Source organism: Panthera pardus, unplaced genomic scaffold, assembly GCF_024362965.1.
Source record: "Panthera pardus isolate Hobbes unplaced genomic scaffold, ASM2436296v1 HiC_scaffold_1, whole genome shotgun sequence".
Taxonomy (NCBI): Eukaryota; Metazoa; Chordata; class Mammalia; order Carnivora; family Felidae; genus Panthera; species Panthera pardus.
Window position 1 is genome coordinate 39,727,270 of NW_026526654.1, and position 22,548 is coordinate 39,749,817.

The window sequence follows — 22,548 nt, forward strand, 5'->3', positions numbered from 1 at the left end:
CACGAATATGTGGACATTTCTTAAAGAGAAACATGAAAAGAATCTGGAAAATAATATTTGTTAAATCTAGCTAGTGGGTTCATCAGTGTTTACCATCAACATACTTCTTTTTCTCTTTATTTTTCTGCATATCTGAAATATTTTATAATAAAAAAACAATCTACTCTAAATATGGTTTTTAAAAAGCTACATGATAAAAAACTCTGAAAGTAAGAATAATGAAAACATATGTGAATGTCACAGTAATATTAACCTCAATTATATATACATATACGTATATAAATATATATGTGTGTATATGCATAAATATAAACACATGAATATCCAATTAGAAAGATGTCTTCACATTCCCAGGATGTAATTTTAACTGATAGAGATAGCTAAGGGCTCTGTCAAAAAGACTTAGATATGGACCAAAAATAAAGACATTCAGAGGAGAGTGACATATCAGAGGAAAGCCCAGAGAAGGAAAGTCTGGGATAAGGAGAGAAGGAGAGCTGGCTTTAAATTTCTGAAGCAGGTCTATTCTCTGAGGCACTACAGGACTGAACTAAGATTTAAAAAATGGGCATAAATTGGGGCGCCTGGGTGGCGCAGTCGGTTAAGCGTCCGACTTCAGCCAGGTCACGATCTCGCGGTCCGTGAGTTCGAGCTCCGCGTCAGGCTCTGGGCTGATGGCTCGGAGCCTGGAGCCTGTTTCCGATTCTGTGTCTCCCTCTCTCTCTGCCCCTCCCCCGTTCATGCTCTGTCTCTCTCTGTCCCAAAAATAAATAAAAAACGTTGAAAAAAAATTTAAAAAAAAATGGGCATAAATCAAAGCAGATTTCAGCTCAATGTAAGTAGTCAATGCTACTCACAAGAGCTAGTCAAATGTATATCACAAAAAGAGTCTTATTGCTGGCTTCAATGATCCTGAATTATGTCTAACCTGCCAGAGGAAAGATTCTTGCAGTGGGTAGGAGATGTGAAAATAATATTTCTCTTGGGTCCAAGCGAAAGGTGATCACATTTTCTGAGACTCTGCAGACACAACCAGAATTCCAGCTACAGGAGCATTTTTGGCAAATATCCAGTCTATCAACAAACATTGAACACCTACCCTACACTAGGCACGGTCCTAGGTGCAGGCAAAGAAAATAAAACATTTTAGAAGTACTGAAGTTCATGAACTTGTTTTCCATTGGATCATGATTCACTAGCACTGTGTTCTCTTCAGCAAGCAAAAATTGCTTCCACCGTCACACTCTGTCTCATGAAGAATATTCTGCCACCACAGGTCTACCTAAATAAATCGAAGTCAGCACAAGCAGAAGGTGGGAGGCCAGGCAGAGGATTTCAGAGAAGGAAGAAATAAACACACAAACACAGATTGATGTCTCGAGATAGGGCCTTTGACTCTACTTGGAAATAGGGTCAACGCAATCTGCAGAGGAGGCAGCAGCAATGCAGGCTGAACGCAGGAGCATGGCAACATTTGTCCACACCACAGCCATTATTTCAGGGTAAGGCATCCCCTGTCGCAGGGCTCTACTAAAAGTGTTACCTGAAGTAGCTTACCCTTTGGTGAGCTCTGTCATTGAAAATATTACCTAGGTATTCAAGACCCCAAGGGAGCTGGAGAAAAGACTGCATCTTTGAAAAGGAAATTAGGGGGAAAAGGAACAAAGTTTGAGGACATCAGAATCCAGTAGGCATTGGATCCCTCAAAAGGGAGGAAGAAACAATGATGAGAGAGCAACTTCTGAATGCTGCCTGCAGATCTTGGTAGATGATTTGGTTCAGAAATTAATAAAATACAGCCCTCTCCAGAATATCGACAGGAGGCAGATACAACAAGCCCATCATACCTCTTTTTCTTTACAGGAGTTGTAGCAGAGGCAGGAGCCGGGGGGTTGGTGGTGTTTCCACTGAACGAACCTCCGGTTTGCCTGTGTAATCACAACAAACCACATTCTTGAGACTTTTTTATGCAGTCCCACCTTTGAAAGGTCTTATAATCTACTCATATTCCCACCTGCTTTCTAACCACCACAAAATGTTTCAATGACAAAAGAAGGACAGAAAACAAGTTCTTCCTTAGTTTACCCATTTTATGAATCGTCAGGTCCTCATCTAAGTAATTAGAACTGAAGGAACTGAATTAAGTCATTCATTATATGACATTGTGTGTCTGAAATCCAGACCAACGAATTCTCATGTGCTCTGGGTTCATAATATATATTTAATATTGTATATATTGTGACTAACAGAATTATATTGCAATTTTTTGCATTAAAAACACTAGGCTGTTGGGGCACCTGGGTGGCTCAGTTGGTTAAGTGTCTGACTTCGGCTCAGGTCATGGTCTCACAGTTTGTGAGTTCGACCCGTGTCAGGCACTGTGCTGACAGCTCAGAGCCTGGAGCCTGCTTCAGATTCTGTGTCTCCCTCTCTCTCTGCCCCTCCCCCTCCCCTGCTCATGCTCTCTCTGTCTCTCTCAAAAATAAATAAACATTAACAAAAAATTTTACAGCACTAGGTTGTTTAAGAAAACATTTAAAAATCACACCATTTTAAATCTCTATTTAGCATTTATTAATGTACACAGACCTTCAAAAAAAAAAAATGGAAGTGACCCAGGCCTGTTTCAACTACTGACAGGTGTGCTCCAACGTGAGAATTCCTTAATTTTAAACAAAGATTTAAAAGCCAACTCTGTTTTCAAAAATCCACCTAGTTTGGCTGTTTATAATCACCACTAGTACGTTCCAGAGAGAATGGACTTCATCTAAACAGATTGCTAGCAAACCTATGATTTTATGACTTAGATGAATTGTAACATGATGGGTGTTTTGAAAGACAAGTGATAGTGGTCATAAAAACAAGGAAAAATAAAGTTCTGTGGGGGAAAAATAAACAATAAAATATACAATGGGAATTAAGGAGGGTACTTGTTGTAATGAGCACTGGGTGTTGTATATTAAGTGATGAATCACGAAATTCTACACCTGAAACCAGCATTACATGTATGTTAACTAACTGGAACTTAACTGTTAAAGTCCAAATAGTAAATATTTAAAGCTTCATGAACCATTTCCTTCTTTCTACCTAAACTCTGAATAAGCTACAGGAGGGTGATTTTGTTATAGTTGAAACTTTGGCCTGAGTGGGGTACACCTGGTTTATCTTGAACACATACAAAGAAATACACTTTATTCTTAAAATGTAACTTCAGTCAGTACATACGTCTTTGCTGCTTCTGGTGATCGAAACGTGGATGTGTTTCTGGTAAAAAAAAAAAAAGAAAGAAAAGAAAGGGGGGGCAAAAATTTGAGCAGCCACAAAGAATAAGTACTTGCATCAATTTGCAACTGTCCATGAATTTAGAATTGTTATTTAAAGTTAGACATTATTTGAGAGAAAGAAAAAGAAAGCATCAGTATTTGAATAAATTTGATAAGGTGACCTTTTTGCCTTATGCTAGATTCTAAAGGAAATCTTTTTATATCAGAAAATTCAGTATCGTTTAAGCCCGATGCTTTTATTTGTGGGGTTCAGGAATTTTCTTTAGCAATAAGAATGTAAAATTGGCATTTACATGTATTTCACACTCTTGCCACCAGGATGACTTAAAACAAAAACATGAATGTCATAAGAACAATGACCTGAAGCAAAGGGCTCTCTTGATTTTTAAGCAAGGCAACAAAGATTTTCTATTCCTCTAACCATGAGGAGGAACAACGGTTTTCACTCCAGAATTTTTGTGTTTAAAAAATGGAGGATAAGAATTTACAGAAAGATATCAAGTAGGACAGAAGAATTGTAAGTAAATAAGTAATGCTTAGAAAACTATTGTACTTGGGTCTTTCCCAAAGTCAATAGATACTGGTACCTATTGTTTAGTCGGTTATCCAAGGTATTGGCCTTATATGTGTTAGTGGCATCATTTCTGTCTGAGATCCTTTATAAAGAAACAAGACAAAAGTCTGGATGAACATTCAGATCATTAAAGTCCTTTCAGACCTCTTTCACGAAAGAATAACTTCACAATATAACCTTTCACTAGTAAAGAGATTTGTTTTCAGGTGTTACATTTTAGAATATTTTGCAATTAAATAAAAACTACTTAAACCAAAATCTATTTATGAAGCTATTTTGATACAGCTTGGAATTTTTTAAATTTATGCTTTTCTACTAGCCTTTCTGATTCACTGAGCATTTAACTCACTATGTTATATTCATTATTGTTTAATACTACAGTTGACCCTTGAACCACATGGATTTGAATGGCATGGGTCCACTTATATGCAGAATTTTTTGATAAATACAGTACAGTATTATAAATGTATTTTCTCTTCCTTATGATTTCCTTAATAACATTTTATTGTTTCTAGCTTACTTTATTGTAATAATTCAGTATAGGATAAATATAACACACAAAATATGTGTTACTCAACTGTTTATGTTATCAGAAAGGCTTCTGGTCAAGAGTAGGGTATAGTAGTTAAGTTTTGGGAGTCAAGAACTGTGGATTTTCGATTGCACAGGGGTCAATGCCCCTAAACCCTGTGTTGTCAAACGTATATCCACCAATGACAGTACTTCCCAAGTCTGTAAAACACATCAATGGAAGACAAGTATTTTTTTTTAATATTTTGTGGCATAGACAATGCTATATGTTTGCCAAACTCATTTTCGTTTCCTACTGAGCACACAGGAAGACCACATTTCCCATTCTTCATTGATATTAGTTGGAGCCATGTGATTGAGTTCTAGACTAAAGAATGTGGGCAGAAATGTTGTTTGCCACTTTCAGACCCATCCTAAAACCTCTTGTGTAATCATCTATGCTCTTTCTTTCTCTTCCACTATAGTTTTTGGTTGCCCTGTGTTGAAGATGGAAGCATCAAAACATGAAAAGAATTTAGGTCTCTGAGTGACTTCATGGAGCTGAGACATCCCCTACGCTTCTAGCCTATCACACTGGACTCTGAAGAGAATGAACAGTAATCTTCTGTTGTGTTAAACCACAATAGATTTGGAGGCAATAGAGGGAACTTGTTAAAAGAGTCACTCTACCCTGGTGAATTAGTTTACTGTAACTAACACATTGAGTTAATAGCCCCTACTGGCCATTAAATCTCAGGTCTCCTAGATGTGTCTGTCCCTTGTGTCAGAAAAGACAAATCAGGAATCCCATACTGCAGACCCTCCTTCCCTTTCTTCTCTCACGTCAGATAGGATAGGAAGTTTCTTCCTGAGACACGGGGCTATCCTGGGGAGCATTCTGCAGGCTTGCACGAAACTAGGATGGAGAAAAATTAGGTTCAGGAAAACAAAAGGTCAGCAAAACTTTTCTGTTGATCCAACATTATGGATCTACTATAACTTTCTCTAAACTTTTAATTTTACTGTCAACTTTAGTACATGGCTTTATATAAGCTACTCTTGGAAAGATGGGCACTAACTTTGCCTCATTCTAAAAAATAATTAATGTGGGAGAAAATATGACTTAACTGTCATAAATTTAAAATGATTTCAATTCATAATGTCATCTTGATATGTGTAACTAAAATATGGGGTAAATAACTCTAATACATTAAAATGCTATGAGTTAACTCCAAACAAGGTTTTGTTTATAGTGCATAATGCCATAAATTGATAGCTCTTGAATGCAAAAAGGAAGGAAGGTTGAAATCTTCCACAGCTCTATATTCTCAACAGACTGTTCACAATATAGGCTTTAACTTGTACAGGCTCCTAGAACCCATGTATTCCTAGAACCCATGTTTAAAAAACTCATATCTAAGGTGATTGTCAGGCAAAGGACTATGAATTTATACCTTTCACTAACTGCTACTGAGCCTCTGGGATGTTTATATTTAAAGGGCTCTGCAATAAACCACTGTGGGTACCATAAGTAAGATGTCAGATGACTGTAAATCTTAAATCTTAAATGTTCCTTGGAGGGGTGCCTAGATGGCTCAGCCAGTTAAGCATCCAGCTATTAATTTTGGCTCAGGTCATGACCTCATGGTTCATGAGATTGAGCCCCACATCGGGCTCAGTGCTGACAATGTGGAGCCTTCGTGAGATTCTCTCTCTCCCTCTCTCTCTCTCTGCCCCTCTCCCACTCTCACACATGCTCTCTCAAAAACAAATAAATAAACTTTAAAAATAAAATAAAATTAAAAAGAATTAAATGTTCCTTGGAAACTCTACTCAGACTTTATAGCTACCTATGAGACCCTAACATGAGACAAAAGTAATCTTGGGAAATTGCTACTCTGGTACATGGAAAACAACAATTTATCTAAAGTAAACAGATCCTTAATATCAAACATTCTCAATGTTTAAATAAAGGCAAAGTCTGATGTTAAAATTAAATGAAGTTACTCAAAATGCTATGGTGTAAATCTATGTAGGCAATAGTGCATGTAATAATAAAAATAGCTACCTACTCTTTGCTGCTTACTGTATACATGTTAGTCTCTACTCTTTAAAACATCCTCACAAGGGAGGTATAATTATTTTCATTTTATAGATGAAGAAATGGAGTCTCAGAGAAAGTAAGTGACTTTTTCTTGGTCACCCAACTAGGAAGTGGTTTGTCTCCAAAATCGTCCCAGTAGAGCCCAATGTCCTACATCTAATTTTGTAGTGTGATAGTTTCAACACTCATCTGTTGGGTCAACATGTCTTCCTTCACTTACTGTTCTTCACCTCCAGGATCTCTTGTATGCCACTAGGGGGATCAGTCTTTGAGTAATAGTGGAGGGAACTGTAAACCACCATTCCAATACATATGTCAGTTTCTTATTAGGAAGATTAACTTTACTTTGTATTTCTCTTGAAAATTAAGTTTTTTCCAACTTGTGTATGGAATAGGTTGTTTTGAGAAGCGTCAATCTTAGAAACAGTAAATACCCAAATATGGTAATTAGCAGCATGATCAAAAGACCCAAAGGAAAAGTTACATTTCCACAAGAGAACACTAGAGGTCACCCTAACCTAGGTTTTTCAAATTAGTCAAACCACCTTTAGGATTTGGGCCATATTGCATGCTACATACGTAGTTATTTACTTATGTTTCTTTAGAACACCTCATACTTTAACCTACATATATATTTTTAAAAATACAACTCCAAAGTACTTTTCTTCTATTCATTTAAAATAAATGCATTATTTGGAGCATGTGACTTTTGATCTCAGGGTTGTGGATTTGAGCCCCACGATGGGTGTATAGATTACTTGAAAACAAAATATTTTTAAAAATTAAAATTAAATAACAAATAAAATAAATGCGTTCTTGAAATGCATACGCACATGTATACCAGATGTTGGTTGGTCATCTTCCTCCTAAAATTATTTCATGTCTTACATTTAGAGTGGCCAGCATTATGAAAATCTGACTCCTGCTAATAGGACTTGCCTTTCTGTACTGATTCCTGAGTTCTCTCCATCATATCTATTTCCACACTTAGAGGATGTAGCATACTACTGGAACTCAGGACTGCCTGGGGAATGAGCTGACCAAACATGCCACTAAACTTCTGGATAAATAAACCAGGTAATCTCTGGCCTCATTTTCTAGTGTATAAAATGAAGGACTTTTGGGCTAGATTAGTGGTTCTGAATTTTGGTTGCATATTAGAATCACTTCATAAGCTTTAAAAATGCCCGACTCTCACCTCAGACTAATTAAATCAGAGTTTTGGGGGTGAGGGGTGGTGGGACCAAGTTATCAGTAAAGTTTCAAAGCTCTCTCAGTGATTCTAAATTGCAGCTGAGGCTGAGAACAACTCAACTGATTAGTCTGTAAGGTCTAGTCTAATTCATTGCTAATGAATGAATTAGGCTCTGTCTTGACTGGCCTAATATAGACCTTCAAATACACAGCTTACAAAGTTTCCCACCTATTTCCCTTTCTTGAGGCATAATTATCTCACTTCCAGATTCATTCCTAGAAATAGGGTTTCCATCTTCAATTAATGGTGCAACAGGACAGCCCTCAAGGCCACCATGAATGGACAGTTATTTTGACTCCTCTTTCCACTCAGTGCCATGGAGATGAGATCTTGCGCAAATACTCTACACACTCATTTTTGTTGAGGCTATTAATTACAAGAGAGAAATTAACTTCTTAGGAACACCAGTGTGGATTAGCCTCTATTAGAGAAACTGGTTTGAAAACCTATGAATAGTGCAGAAGTATATACATTTCCTACATGAATTAATACTGGCAAATACTGAGTATAGAATCTATAAGATACCATAAATTACAGCACATCTGCTTAAAATACAGCAGGTGGCATTTTTGTCTACAATGACAGCATATCTTTAGCTACAGAGAGTGACCTCAACTGTCAGTGGTCTCAGGTGTCCATTGTCTAGACTCCAACTAAAGATGTTAACTTTACTCTTTATATGCTTATTAAGCACCACTACCAAATATAAAATAAAAGTGTGATTTGTAGCATTTACACTTCAATCTAAATAGATATTGCTCAATTTTCTCCACAGAAATGAGCCCTTTCCCTCTGTGTAGGAAGGAAATAACAACAGGCACAACACAATGGACCCTTCTATAAGCCATATGGGGACTCTACTGCCACCACAAAAATAGTTTCACCTTGTAAAGAGCTAATGGCTTTATACCAGAGAGGATAAAAATGATTGTATTATTATAATTTACAGTCTCTCCATAAAAACAGAAACTGCTGTTTTTCCATCAGGGGGATGGAAAGACCAAAAGTCAGAACGAGAACTGACTACTCATATTCACAAAAATAACTAGATTCTCCATTTTAAACCAAACAGTTTCCATGGAGTGTCCACCCTACTTATACCCAAACCAGTTTCTTCAGAATTGTTTTTATCAATCTAATATTGGCAAGATTTTAGGAAAACAGAATATTGAGTCAAGATTTTGTGAATTTTGAAGAAGGTAATTCGATCTGAATAGCCCTTATGTCCCTGGATATAAAATATCTTGTTCAAAACTTACTTTTGCAAACATTTAAATACCTCATGCTTGACAAAAAAAGGGGATTTAATAGACATTATGCATTCTGCTTACATGATTAAAAAAACATCTTACCTGTCTAAAGTGTCATCAGATCTGTACCGACTAATTGTAGCTTTTGGCTCATCTCTCTCATTTGCTTTCCTGTAGCAAAAAATAGTTACAGAAGATCAAACAAATTACCAAAAAGTTTATAACCTATCATGCCTTTGGTAGAATTTTGGCCTATTCAAGTAGGAGATGTACATGTTACCAAGGAAAGACAGCTTCAAAATATCTAAATCTTCCAAGGTTTTGACTTGGATGGAATAAATTATGGCAAACCCAACTCCCTATGCTAATAAATGAATTCTTCTCTAGGTCCAATTATTTCTAACTTCAATGTAACATATTTAAATTGGAGATAAGGATAGGCAAAACAAACAACACGATATGCAAAATAGTTAATAACTAATATGTACTCTTGTCAATACTGTTGACTTCTCCATCATAGGACTTAAACACAATAGACTTAAAATCAGCTATGTTTTGTTTGCAGAATTTTAGTAGCACCCTACGCCAGGTCAACAGGCTAAATACAAATAGCTTTATTTAAACTTCAGCACCGTGGACAGGGTTGAAAAAAAAGAACTTGCTGAGTGAAGGGAGAGGGAAGAAAGGAAAAGAAGGAAACAGGAAAGTTGGAAAAAAATGAAAAGCAAGTGGGAGAAGAGAGGAAGGATAGATGCAAGGAGGAGAGGTGAATAAAGGGAGATAAGGAGAAGTAGGGAGAAGAGAGACAGAAAGCAAAGAAAGTTGAGGAAGACAGGTAAGCAGAAAAGCAGAACAAAGGGAAGAGGAAAGAAGACGAAAAGGGAAGAGAGGATAGGAGCTTCAAAATAGGAATCAAGATCATCAAAGCAAATGGGAATATCTTGATCAGACTGCAGCAAAAACAAGCTGTTTAATGCCTTATATAGCTCTGTGATACAGAAAAAGCAAGCTCTTTGGGGAATTATGCCATGATTCACTGTGTTTGCATTTCAAAGTATCATTTGAAGCTGACAGATCAAAGATACTGAATCAGAAAAAGTACTAAAACAGTATATGCACTTAAAATTTAATTTTAGGGGCGCCTGGGTGGCGCAGTCGGTTAAGCGTCCGACTTCAGCCAGGTCACGATCTCGCGGTCTGTGAGTTCGAGCCCCGCGTCAGGCTCTGGGCTGATGGCTCGGAGCCTGGAGCCTGTTTCCGATTCTGTGTCTCCCTCTCTCTCTGCCCCTCCTCCGTTCATGCTCTGTCTCTCTCTGTCCCAAAAATAAATAAAAAACGTTGAAAAAAAATTAAAATTTAATTTTAAACTTGATATAGTGTACTTTTATTAGACAAAATTTTTAAGATAAATAATATACTATGCACCGTGTTGGTGACTATGAGGAAATCAAGAATAAAAACTACGGACCCTACCCTCACAGAGACAAGTTAGATGTGTACATACAAAAGAACAAAATGGCTTGTGTCAAAAAATGTTCAGGTAAAGTGCAAGGAAGTTCTAAGGTGAGACAGTTTAGTTCTCGATAAAAGAATCAGAGAGGGCCTTATGGATAGGGTGCAGTTTGAGCAGGGCTTCAGAGGATAAATAGATGTGAACATTTTCAAACAGAAGCAGAGGGAACAGTGTCTGTTGATGAAAGAGAAAAGTAAAGACAAATGCAATTCCCTTTTATTTTTTTTTTAACGTTTTTATTTATTTTTGAGAGAGAGAGAGAGAGACAGGGTGCAAGCTGGGGAGGGGCAGAGAGAGAGAGGGAGACACAGAATCCAAAGTAGATTCCAGGCTCTGAGCTGTCAGCAGAGAGCCTGACGCAGAGCTCAAACTCACGGACCACAAGATCACAACCTGAGCCAAGTCAGACACTTAACCCACTGAGCCACCCAGGGGCCCTGCAACTCCCTGAGTTTTAAAGCAACCTCAGAATGAAATCACAGTATAGTCCACCACTGTGTTTAATGCATGAATGCAAAGGGGCACTGCGGGGCCATCTGGTCCCCTTCTGTGAAACAGCCCCTTCTCAAACAGCCTCCTTTATGTCTCATTAGCTGACTTTATTCTTCCTAGCACTTATGGCAATACAAACACGTTGTATCGTGTTTATTTATTTTCAGTCTCTCCCATCCTCCATCTTCACCTAAGATGTGGGTTCTATGGAAGCAGGGACTTTGTTTTGTTCCCAGTCCTCAGGCCAGTGCCTGGTTGACAACTGACCTCTCTGCAGGTATTTGTGCTACCAGGCTTATTTAACTGGTTTAAACAATCTCGCAGAAGTACATGGCAAAATTTCTTAGTTTGTGCATACTGTGAAGCTGTTATCTAAGGTAAGGAGAATATATTGTTTATCTTCCCTTTCCTTTATTATCAGTCTGCTCACAGGAAGCTTTTGCACACGTTGCCACTTCTGCTGGAAGCACTTCTCATGCCCACCAGCTGCCCTTCCCTACTCGGAAACCCCTCCTCACTCTTTGAACAGCAATGCTGACACCAAAGACCTTTTTCTGGGTGGCATCTATCATTAATTCAAACAGACTTGGGCTCTCTCTTCTCTATTCCCATGGCACTGTCACACACTTCCCCAATAGCACTTCCATGGTAGATTTCTAGTATTGTAGTCTATGGATCCATATGTTTCCAGAACCCTAAGGCCAAGGGTGGTGTCTTATGCATCTCTGTATTCCCAGCACCTGATACTATGTCAAGCATATGGTAGATGTTCCAAATGGTGTTCAGTACTTAAAGTGGGTACAGCCTCTGTGAAATGGCAGAAAAGGGCCAAGTGGGCATCTATCTGAGCAAGCGCAAGGAGAAAAATAACCTGCATTTCCCTTCTTAGAACATGTTTTGAGACACTAGTTATGAGTCAACAGGAAAACATCATGGGCTCGCACATTTTTGTTACTGAAGATATAAGTTCAATGTGCTGCTTTAGACAGAATGTTGTTCACCAATAGGAAGGGCTCAGGAAACCAGTATAGTTTAAAATATAAATAAGCACATAAAGCATTAAACTCTTGTCCTAAAACACACTAAGAATATGAAGATTACTTTTCACTGCCATACTCCAAAACAAGTATATTTGTTCTGAATAGTTCCAGAGAAAGACAAATAAAATGGAGGCAACAATTGCCACTGGTGGCTGGACTGAAATAATCAGATTCCCTTTGTTTGGTGAGATGAGAGCCAAGAGGAAACCAGGCTGAAATCTTCAAAGTCATGAAGACCAAGGAGAGGGCAGAAGTAGTCACAGAACGATCAATCAGATGAACAAAGGCTGGGAACCAGAACACCCAACAGATACTTTGTGTAGAAGATTCTAAGCTCGGTACCCTCAGAACAGGTCAAAATTATGAACAGGTTTAAAAGGGTTTAGAAACATTCATGAATCAGGGCGCCTGGGTGGCTCAGTCAGTTAAGCGGCTGACTTCGGCTCAGGCCATGATCTCGCGGTCTGTGAGTTCTAGCCCACGTCGGGCTCTGTGCTAACAGCTCAGAGCCTGGAGCCTGCTTCAGATTCTGTGTCTCCCTCTCTCTCTGACCTCCCCTGTTCATGCTCTGTCTCTCCCTGTCTCAAAAATAAATAAACATTAAAAAAATTTAAAAAAAAAAGAAACATTCATGAATAAAAGTTTATAAAATATTCAAGGTGTCTACATAACTTTTTTCTTTTTTTTAAGTGTATCTATTTGAGAAAGAGAGAAAGAGAATGAGTGGGCGAGGGGTAGAAAGACAGGGAGAGAGATTGAGAATCCCAAACAGGCTCTGTGCTGTCAGTGAGGATCCCAACTCAGAGCTCCATCCCATGAACTGTGAAGTCATGACCTGAGCCAAAATCAAGAATCAGAGGCCTAACTGACTGAGCCACCCAGGCACCCCAAGGTGTCTACTTAACTTTTTAAAGTCCACGCCATGAAAAACAATCACACTCTTTTACTAAGTATGTCTTGGTGGCACACAGGCACGGTCTACTGGACCAGATAAAACTTGTGTCTGATACTTGGGTTCTTTTGATGGGTGTGGTTGTTTGTATGTGTGTGAGCATAAATGTGTTTTAACAAGAATATTATCTGCTTATGTGATCAATCTTAGATTAGTTACATTATTGTGATTACAAGTTTTGCCTGATTCTTTCTACAATATGTCTGTCAGTCTTTTTACAGTCAGTATCATTTAATGGTTTTCCACAAGCCTAGAAGTTTCTAAAAAGAAGGTACTGCTCATAAAGCAGGTGGACTCTAGGGCTGTTATTTCTGTATTTTAGGGGTTCCTTTTCCTAAGGTTCAGAGATCTCTTATCTGGTCACATTTCTGTGAACCATTTTCCCATCAAGAGGGTCCTTTCCTTTCCCCATCAAGTGGGCTACCTCAGGGGATTGGTTATTCTACACCTCCAAGCTGTGGTTCTGGAAGCATAGAGCTGCAGAAGCACAGACTTTGCCTTATGGAAACTCCTGATGATATCACAGAGTCTTCCAGAATGCCAGGGAAAGCCTGAGGCAAGCCACAAATATTCAGTTTGTCTTGAACAAGTCTTCTCTCAAAACTATCGTCTTTGTGTTTCTTCTAATGATGTAACTTGTCTGAAACACCCACCTGTCCAAGGCATCATGGGAGTTATGTCGACTGAGCACCACCCTACCATAATTTTCATCTCTGCAGAGAAAGAACAAAATTAAGTCACATGCAAAGTTCCCACAGTATTTGGTAAATAAGGGAGATAGGGGAAGGAGCTCACAATTTAGGGCAAGATGAATTCATTTTATTTCAGGCATAAGAACACAACAATGCATTTATTTTTATTAGTCTCCCTTTGAAAGTGCATGATGAAAAGAAACAAGTTTGTCAGTACAAATAATCATTATTCTGATATATCCCATCAGGTTTCCATATGATTCAATAATGGGATGAGTATTATTTTTTTTATCAGAGTGTGGGAACATGTACATATCTACCTTGTGTACATTACAAGAGTGCTTTTCTGCAGGAAGGCAAAAGCTTTCTACAAAAATATTTTAAATTATGTCCTTTATACTTGGACATTTTCATTGGATGGACTTGATAGTTTTCCTTGACAAAAAGTAGGAAAATAAGTACCAATATTTGTGGCTAAGAAGGTGGATCATTCATTCACAGGAGATTTAAACCATTTTTGAACCATGAGAATACATAGTTTGCTTTTTTTTGGTTCTTAAAATAACCCTATGAGGGGTGCCTGGGTGGCTCAGTCGGTTAAGCGTCCGACTTCGGCTCAGGTCATGATCTCACACTTCGTGGGTTCGAGCCCCGCATCGGGCTCTGTGCTGACAGAGCCTGGAGCCTGCTTCGAATTCTGTGTCTCCCTCTCTCTCTGTTCCTACCTAGCTCATGCTCTGTCTCTCTCTCTCTCCTTCAAAAATAAATAAAAACATTAAAAAAATAATAATAATCCTATGAATTAGGCAAGGAAGACTCTGTCACATCCAATTCACAGAAGAAGAAATTGATCAGAGATTTTGTGGTTTCCCTAAGACTAAAAGGTTAGTAAGTGACAGACGTGGGTCTAGGACCCAGATCTTTTTATTTCAAACCTCTGCTTTTTCCTACTGCTTAACCCTTCATACATAGCCCTTCATACATACATAAACCTTCATACATAAAATCCCAAACCATGTCTTTCTTACTTTGTACAGTGGACCTGAAAGTACAGGCAATTTTAGGAATTGTCAAAACATGTAGAAGAGCTTTGGGCATTGAACCAAAGCCAAAGAGTAAGTACCTGAACCTTTTTCATGTCAACCCAACCAAACCTGAAATACCACATTGTTCCTGGGTCTGCTCCCTTAATGTTACTCAACACTCTGGAACAATTTGTAATAAAGCTCTACAAGAAACTGTGGTGGATAATTAAAAAGAAAGATGAACGGTGAGGTTGAAACAATCCCAGCAAATTTATACCCTCAAAAATCCCAAGAGAATTGTTTCATCTCTCTTGGTATCCCCTTTCTTAAGCTTATGAGAGAGTATTGGACACCAGACACATCCTTACCTGAAGAAGAATCACAACACACAGCCCAGAAGTGGGCCAGTAGGAGTGGGCAAAGCATCAGAGCCAATTTCCCCTGCATTCAGCAGCTGGCACATCCTCTAAGCCGGCTTCCCTGAGCCTTTATAAAGGAGGCACGCCTGGCATAAAACCGTCATTCCTACCAATTACAATTTGTCTTAGACATCTCTGTTTTCACCCATCTGTGCATATATTTGCAACACGGAATTTATGATTCACGTTTGACATCACTCTAGGGATGTCAGAAGACAGAAATTAGGGAAGACAGAAATGCCATATTAGGCTCTGACATAAGTAGTAAATGTGTTACTAAAGGAAATAATCATTGTCCATGAATGTTAACTACAAAAGTCAGTGTGAGTCTCTAAATACACCTATATTCCCTTAAAATAATAATATTTAATGACAGAAACTAATAGACATCTTCATTTAATGGTTACAAGTATGTGCCGCAAATAACTATATATGGGCAGTTTAGTAGAAAGCGTACAGTAAATATCCTGTAATGCAGAGCTTCTCAACTTTAGCACCATGACACTACGGGCTGGATAATTTTGTGTTGTGGGGAGAGCCCTGTGCATCGTAGGATGTGTAGTGGCATCCGTGACCTCTACCCACTAGATGTCAGGAGCACTCCCCAATTTTGATAACTGAAAATGTCTCCAGACCTTTGCAAACATCCCCTGGGGACACAACTGCCTCGGAATGAGGACCATCAGTGTAACAGAAAGACAATGGGTCATGTTAAAATCTCAATTCCATCACTTAATAGTTGTGGGGATTTGACAAGTTACTTAAACTTTCTGGGCCTCATATCCTTCTTCCATAAAATATAGGATGCAATAACTACCTTGTGTGATTTGTGAGATTTTTTTTAATTTGAGAGAAAGAGAGAGCATGCAAGTAGGAGAGAGAGAGAGAGAGAGAGAGAGAGAGAGAGAGAGGAGAATCTCAAACAGGCTCCATGCTCAGTGTGGAGCCGGATGCCGGGCTCAATCCCAGGGCTGTGAGATCATGACCTGAGCCAAGATCAAGAGTCGGATGCTTAACTGACTGAGCCACCCAGGTGCCCCAAGATTTTGTGGTACTTTATATGTAAAGTATGTACCTAGTATCAAGTATGACACATAAGAGGGAAACAAAAAATATATGTATATGTGTCACATAATTTGTAATAAATATATCTGGGCTGGACAAATGTCTATGTTGGCAATGAGGTGATATGCCTACAGTTGTAGTTTTTAGGTCTATAACATACACCTAGTAGAAGCAATGCTCAAAACAGACAAAACTTTCTTGGTGGCAAATGTTTTCCCTTACAAAGTAATATTACATTTACCACCCACTGAGTACCTAGATATATATGACCATTGGGACTAAAATGAATTGAGAATGTATTGACTTCGTTTGCACATATCAAAATTTTAGATAAATTATTATTAAATTTGCAAATTAGGAATCATACTATTATCTGTTTCAACTGACATAATTAACATGCATCTGGAATCTCCCTACCATGGATTGAATATTATCTTTTGGGAAACTGGAAAGTCATGTTCTTTTCTGTTTATCAAGTAAACACAAATGTCTATTCAGTTCTAACAATGAAACTCTGCTTTTTCTCCCTGATGACTCACATCCTCTTTGGGATGTGGATAATAAAAATGGTAGAGATAGTCTTGAAAATCTGAAAGCCGATATATTAGGTCATGTAACAGTGTTTTAAGGAACGTGCTTGTTTTCCAGATGGCCGCTAGCTTCCCAACTGGAGAATGGCTCTCCCTACTTGTCCACGTACCCACCCTCTCCACACCCTCTTACTTTTCTTCTTCAGGACGGTTTTTGATCCAGCTGTTATCCTGCAAGAAATTCCTTCTTTTGTTCACCTCGTGGAAACCCTGTTGCCTCAGTGTGGTCCCCTGTGTGGTACTCTTCATATCTGTCAACAGAAAAAAATAAGAAACTGGGCAGTGTAATTGCATGGGGCTGAGAGTGAGTTTGTTAACCTCGATGTCTCGAGAGGCACATCTGATTGGCCAGCATCAATCTTCTAGACTGACAAGGCCAGTACTGTTTCAAAGTAGGATGTGCTGGCAAGAAAGAACAAATCCCATATCTCATCATCAAAGATAACATATAAAATCGCTTAGCTGCCAACTGAAACTGACAGTGTGGCATTCAGGAGGCCTCGTGAGGCACCCAGGAATACAGAACCATGGGCTTGAGATAAACCAAGCCGGGGTTTGGTGGTTGGCCATTTTGTTTAAAAAGAAATATGCTTCAGAAGTACACACAAGATTTTTTAAAGTACCTACTAACTAAAAGTCAAGCAGGTCTGGTGCTTTTGATTATAAGTAACTGAATTCTTTAATCTCAGGGGAGTCAGAAGCCCAGAATGTCCCCCACACAAAAGAACATTTGTATTGATTTTTTACAAAATCTTTGAATCGCAATTACATGAGTAAAAGCTATAGCACCCTTACATTTTCCTGAAGCCTAACTTGGCAATGCTAATTAAGTTAGATTGTTGCTTCTAAACATTCAATATCTATATAAAAGAATTAGGAGCTATGAGTTGTTTTTCTCATATACTTAAGTTTTCTGAGTAAGGAAAATATTATCTACATTACCATTTCCTGTGGGAGACATTTTTCTCAAGGTAAAATTTGACATGCTGCCTTCCAGGAAGGATCTAAAAGAAAAATAGAGAGAGGGAGATACACAACAATGACTCTAAGAATCTACAAGTGACTCTTTCATTGCTAATAAAACACATTTTTCAATGACATTAAGAAAGTCACATGATCTGGTACAACAAATACATGACATAAAGTGCCCCCTAAGAACCAGAGAGTTCGTTGATTCCAACGTATTTATTTTACAGATGTAAAAATTAAGGCCAAGGGACACCTGGGTGGCTCAGTCAGTTAAGCATCCAACTCTTGGTCTTGGCGGTTTGTGATCCCACAGTTCGTGAGATCCAGCCCCATGTCAAACTCTGGCTGACAGCACAGAGCCTGCTTGGGGTTCTCTCTCTCTCTCCCTCTCTCTCTGCCCCCCATCCTCTCTCTCTCAAAAGAAATAAATAAACTAAAAAAAAACGAAATTGAGGCCAAGAGCAGTTAGTGTCCCCTATATTATATAACAAGCAATTGGCTGAATGAGGTCATCAATTAACTCATTTATTCAATCAATAAATACGCATCGAATGCCTATAGTATGCTTGGCACTAAGCCAGGAGCTGGAGACAAAAAGATGAGTGAAAGAAATGTTTGCTCAGGTCAATAGGGAGATAGTGACATGGAATTCACAGCACAATATGTACAGTGCCCTAAGAAAGGAAGTGACCCCTGGGGAAGCCAAAGTGAGTAACAGGGCTGAATTATGACTTTGTGAGTCCTAGACACTTTTGCTTTCATCGGCCTCTTCCCTCACACACACACATACACACGCACGCACATGCCCACACCGTTAAAAATTATATTTTACAACTGTTAGTACAAAAGTGAAAAATAATCCAGGTTGGCTTCATTATTATATATTATTATTATAATATTTATTTTTTCTTCTGTTGTTATAAAGAATTAAAATTAGAACCTTTTTGTAGGCTTCTAAAGGTATACTAGGCCTTAGGCACTGCTTTTTTCTGCTTAATGGTTATGTTGGCCCTGGGCTTTCCTGAAGTGTGACATTTTCAGTTTTAAAACAGAAAAAGTCTTGGGCAAATGAGGATGCGGATGCCTGGTCCCCCTACGAGGTATATTATGTTTTTTGCAGAATCCATCCAACCATACAGTGTATGAAATGTTGGAGGCACATCAGATCTCAAGTCAAAAGCAAGTCATAGGCCCAGCTTTATCACATCAAAGTTATGTAACAGAACCACATAATCTCCCTGTAAAATGGGCTAATGAAACTTGCCATCATAAGCTTGTGATGATTAGGCATGTCTGGGTGCTTCGGTCAGTTGAGTGTCCGACTTTGGCTCAGGTCATAATCTCGTGGTTTGTGAGTTTGAGCCCCACGTGGGACTCTGTGCTGACAGCTCAGAGCCTGGAGCCTGCTTTGGATTCTGAGTCTCCATCTCTTTGCCCCTCCCTACCTCGTTCTCTCTCTCTCTCTCTCTCTCTCTCTCTCTCTCTCTCTCTCAAAAGTAAATAAACATTAAAAAAATAAGTTTGTGATGATTAAATGAATAATATGCACAAAAACCACTCTGTTCAACTCTAAGTACTATTTCAACTTAAGACCATGTTATCAGGCCATAGGACCTGAAATGGCAAAGACACATTTCTTTGGATCACATCATTGTTTTCCTTGGGGTCTTCTTTTAGAGTCATACTCTTGCCCTAGAGTAGGTGGGAAGTGGAATGTGCCGGTGCCCAGACCAGGTCTACCTGTCTGGTGTTTGGCACTATGGGCTCATGACTACACCTGCTCTAGAGAATTGCCTTTAACTAGTGGGGCTGCCTGTTTACACACACTCCCCACACACTACAACCTGCAGTGCTGAATTACCAAGGGTAAAATGTGGGTCTCTTGCCTCAAGGTAGAGCCAATTCTGCAGGTGATTTGTGCTTCAGAGCTCACTATGGGATCAGGCTGAAGCTAGACTAACAGAGAGCATATGCTTGCTCAGACCCTTCCTCTGCCTCTTCTTCCTCCTTTCTCCTTTCTCCTGAGAGCCTACCCTCAATAAGTCACAGGCACCAAAATTCTTGAGCACTGCTTCTAGGAACCCATCCTAACACTAACCACCAATGTAATCAGCCATGGCATTATCTTCACAGAGATCAGCAGGTGTTCACATCACTAATAGCTGAGAGGCTGAAGGTCTTAGTGAAGTTAGAACGATGTGCATTTAAAGGATGCTATTTACTGATTGTTACTCAGGGTGTGTTGTAGTTCTGCTCCCTCATCTATCAAATGAGGTGAAATACGGCTGCTTTGAAGGTCAAATTAGATGACATATGTAAAGTGTCTAATTATTGCCCAACACATGGAAAGTGCTCAATTTTTAACCTCATGCCTCTATCATCTTGGAAAGAAGAGATCAAATACAGAAGGCAGGTGTGGTTGGGTGTGGGGAGGGGATGGAACAGCCTTGAATTTGGGCCACTGGGTGTGCAAGGAGTGTGGGCAACCTCTGGCTGGCTGTTTCTGAAGCTCACTAAAATTTGGCAGAATTGGGTGGAAAAGAGGCATGTGAAGACACACTTCAGTCTCAGCTACTTCATTTCCCCCTCAGTTTGGCCCAGCTTCTCTGGGTTCTTGGCTAGCCTTTTCCTGTTTCTAAGTGGGCTCCAATAAATTCTCTTCCTGAGCTGGTAAAGACGTGGAGAGTCCATAGCTGACTGAAATGAGATTCTGAGGTGGTCAAAATACTGAATGTATATTTGATGATATATTCGTAAATACTGCAAATTTAAGTGTAAGATACAGGCCAAGGTAAATGGAGAAAAGGCATTTTACAATTGTCTATTTGTCTGTCTCTTTCAAAAGACTGACAGTCCTGTGGGCAAGACCTGAGTCTTTCCCTTCTAGATCTCTGGTGCCTGGGACAGACAGAGTAGACGCTCCTCAGGTGCCTATTATGGGCTGTATTGTGTCTCTCCCAAAATTCCTATGTTGAAGCCCAACACCCAGTACCTCAAGATGTGACTGTATTTGAATACAGAGCCTTTAAAGGGATGATTAAGTTAAAGTGAGGCCATTAGGTGGGCCCTAATCCTACCTGTCTAGTAATCTTATAGAAGGAGGAATTTGGGACACACAAAGAGACACCAGGGGTGTATGTGCAGAGAAAAGGTCATGGGAGGACACAGAAAGTGGCCATCTGCAAGCCAAGGAGAGAGTCCACAAGAGAAACCAAACCTGACAGCACCTTGATCTTGGATTTCTAGCCTTCAGAACTGTGAAAGAATAAACTTCTGTTGTTTAAGTCAACTAGTCTGTGATATTTTGTTATGGCAGCACTAGCAAACAAATAGAGTACTTATGGGAAACATGATTTAAACATTTCTAACATAGTTAGGTCATTCAAAGGGCTTTGTGTCACCCTGTCTCTGACCTGTGCCCTTTGTGTCTTCAACTGTCCTACTGCACAGAGCAACTACTAATAGCAAGAGCATCTGCTCTGAACAGGATGCCTCACAGGCATTGTCTCATCCTTGTATAAGCTCTGCGAGTTAGCTATTATTACTTCCATCTTCCAGATGAGACAACTGAATCTCAGGGAGAGTATGTAACATACCTGTGGTGGGAAGAAGCATAATCTGTCTTCTAAACCAAAGCCAACTCTTTCCGTATCAACCAGCAGCATTGCTCATCACGAATCATTGCAAGACTAGACCGGTATCCTCACTTTAGGGTGAGAAGAAAAGGGGACAGAAGCGGCCCACCTGATTCTAGACATTTCACTCTTTGGAAGTCCCATGAGCTCTGGCCCCTAGTGCTTGGCAGTAGGAGCGCCAGGACAGCCTCTGCAGCAAACAAACCCTCACAGAGAAGGCTTCTCTGTGCACTCCTTGATATTCTCTTGGTTATGAACATACGTCTACACAAAAAACTTGTGCAAGAATGGTCATAGCAGCATTATTCAAAATAGCCCAAAGTGGAAACAACACAAATGTCCATCAATGGATGAATGGGTACATAACATATGGTATATTCATATAATATGAAAATGCTATATTCATACATATTACTCAGCAATTGTTAAAAGCTGAAGTATTGGGGTACTTGGGCGGCTCAGGACATTAAGCACCCAACTCTTGATTTTGGCTCAGGGCATGATCTCATGGTTCTTGAGATTGAGCCCCGCATCAGGCTCTGTGCTGACAGTATGGAGCCTGCTTAGGCTACATACTACAACATGAATGAAGCTTAAAACATGCTAAATGAAAGAAGCCAGACATAAAACACCACATTTGTGTGATTCTATATGGATGTTGTTTATTAGATTTTCTTTGGTATTCTACTCACATCCCACCTCAATTCTCCTCCCAAGCAAGGCTTCTGCTGCCCCTTTAAGTTCTGCTGGGTAAGGAGGAGAGTTCAGACAATAATAACACTTTACATAACTTTATAGAACTTTATAATTTATCCCATTTGGTTTCCACAACATTTAAGAGTGATATAATTCCACAACAACATGGGTGGAACTAGAGTGTATTATGCTAAGTGAAATAAGTCAGACAGAGAAAGAGAAATACCATATGATTTCACTTATATGTGGAATCTAAAACAACAACAACAACAACAACAACAAACAAACAAATAAAACAGAAACAGACTCATAAATACAGAGAACAAACTGGTGGTTGCCAGAGGGGATGGGGATGGGGGAATTGGAAAATAAGTGAAAGGGATTAAGAAGTACGAACTTCCAGCTATCAAATAAATAAGTCATGGAAGTGAAAGGTTCACCATGGGAAATACACTCAATAATTTTGTAGTAACATTGTGTGGT

General features: G+C 39.2%; 1 protein-coding gene across 9 annotated transcripts in view; it reads right to left on the reverse strand.

Moving 5' to 3' along the window:
- SCEL (sciellin) overlaps positions 1-22,548 on the reverse strand; it is a 321,637-nt gene that overhangs the window by 80,000 nt on the left and 219,089 nt on the right. For 6 of the 9 annotated variants that reach the window (XM_019444130.2, XM_019444129.2, XM_019444126.2 and 3 more), the window contains 6 exons: positions 16,899-17,016; positions 13,628-13,687; positions 9,080-9,148; positions 3,872-3,940; positions 3,226-3,264; positions 1,848-1,928 (listed from right to left, as the gene is read on the reverse strand). In XM_019444130.2, the coding sequence (XP_019299675.2) occupies positions 1,848-1,928; positions 3,226-3,264; positions 3,872-3,940; positions 9,080-9,148; positions 13,628-13,687; positions 16,899-17,014 (434 nt within the window). In that variant the 5' untranslated portion in view covers positions 17,015-17,016. Of the gene's footprint in view, positions 1-1,847; positions 1,929-3,225; positions 3,265-3,871; positions 3,941-9,079; positions 9,149-13,627; positions 13,688-16,898; positions 17,017-17,707; positions 17,770-22,548 lie in introns of all 9 variants that reach the window. The other 3 variants (XM_019444122.2, XM_019444135.2, XM_019444137.2) reach the window with 3 other exon arrangements.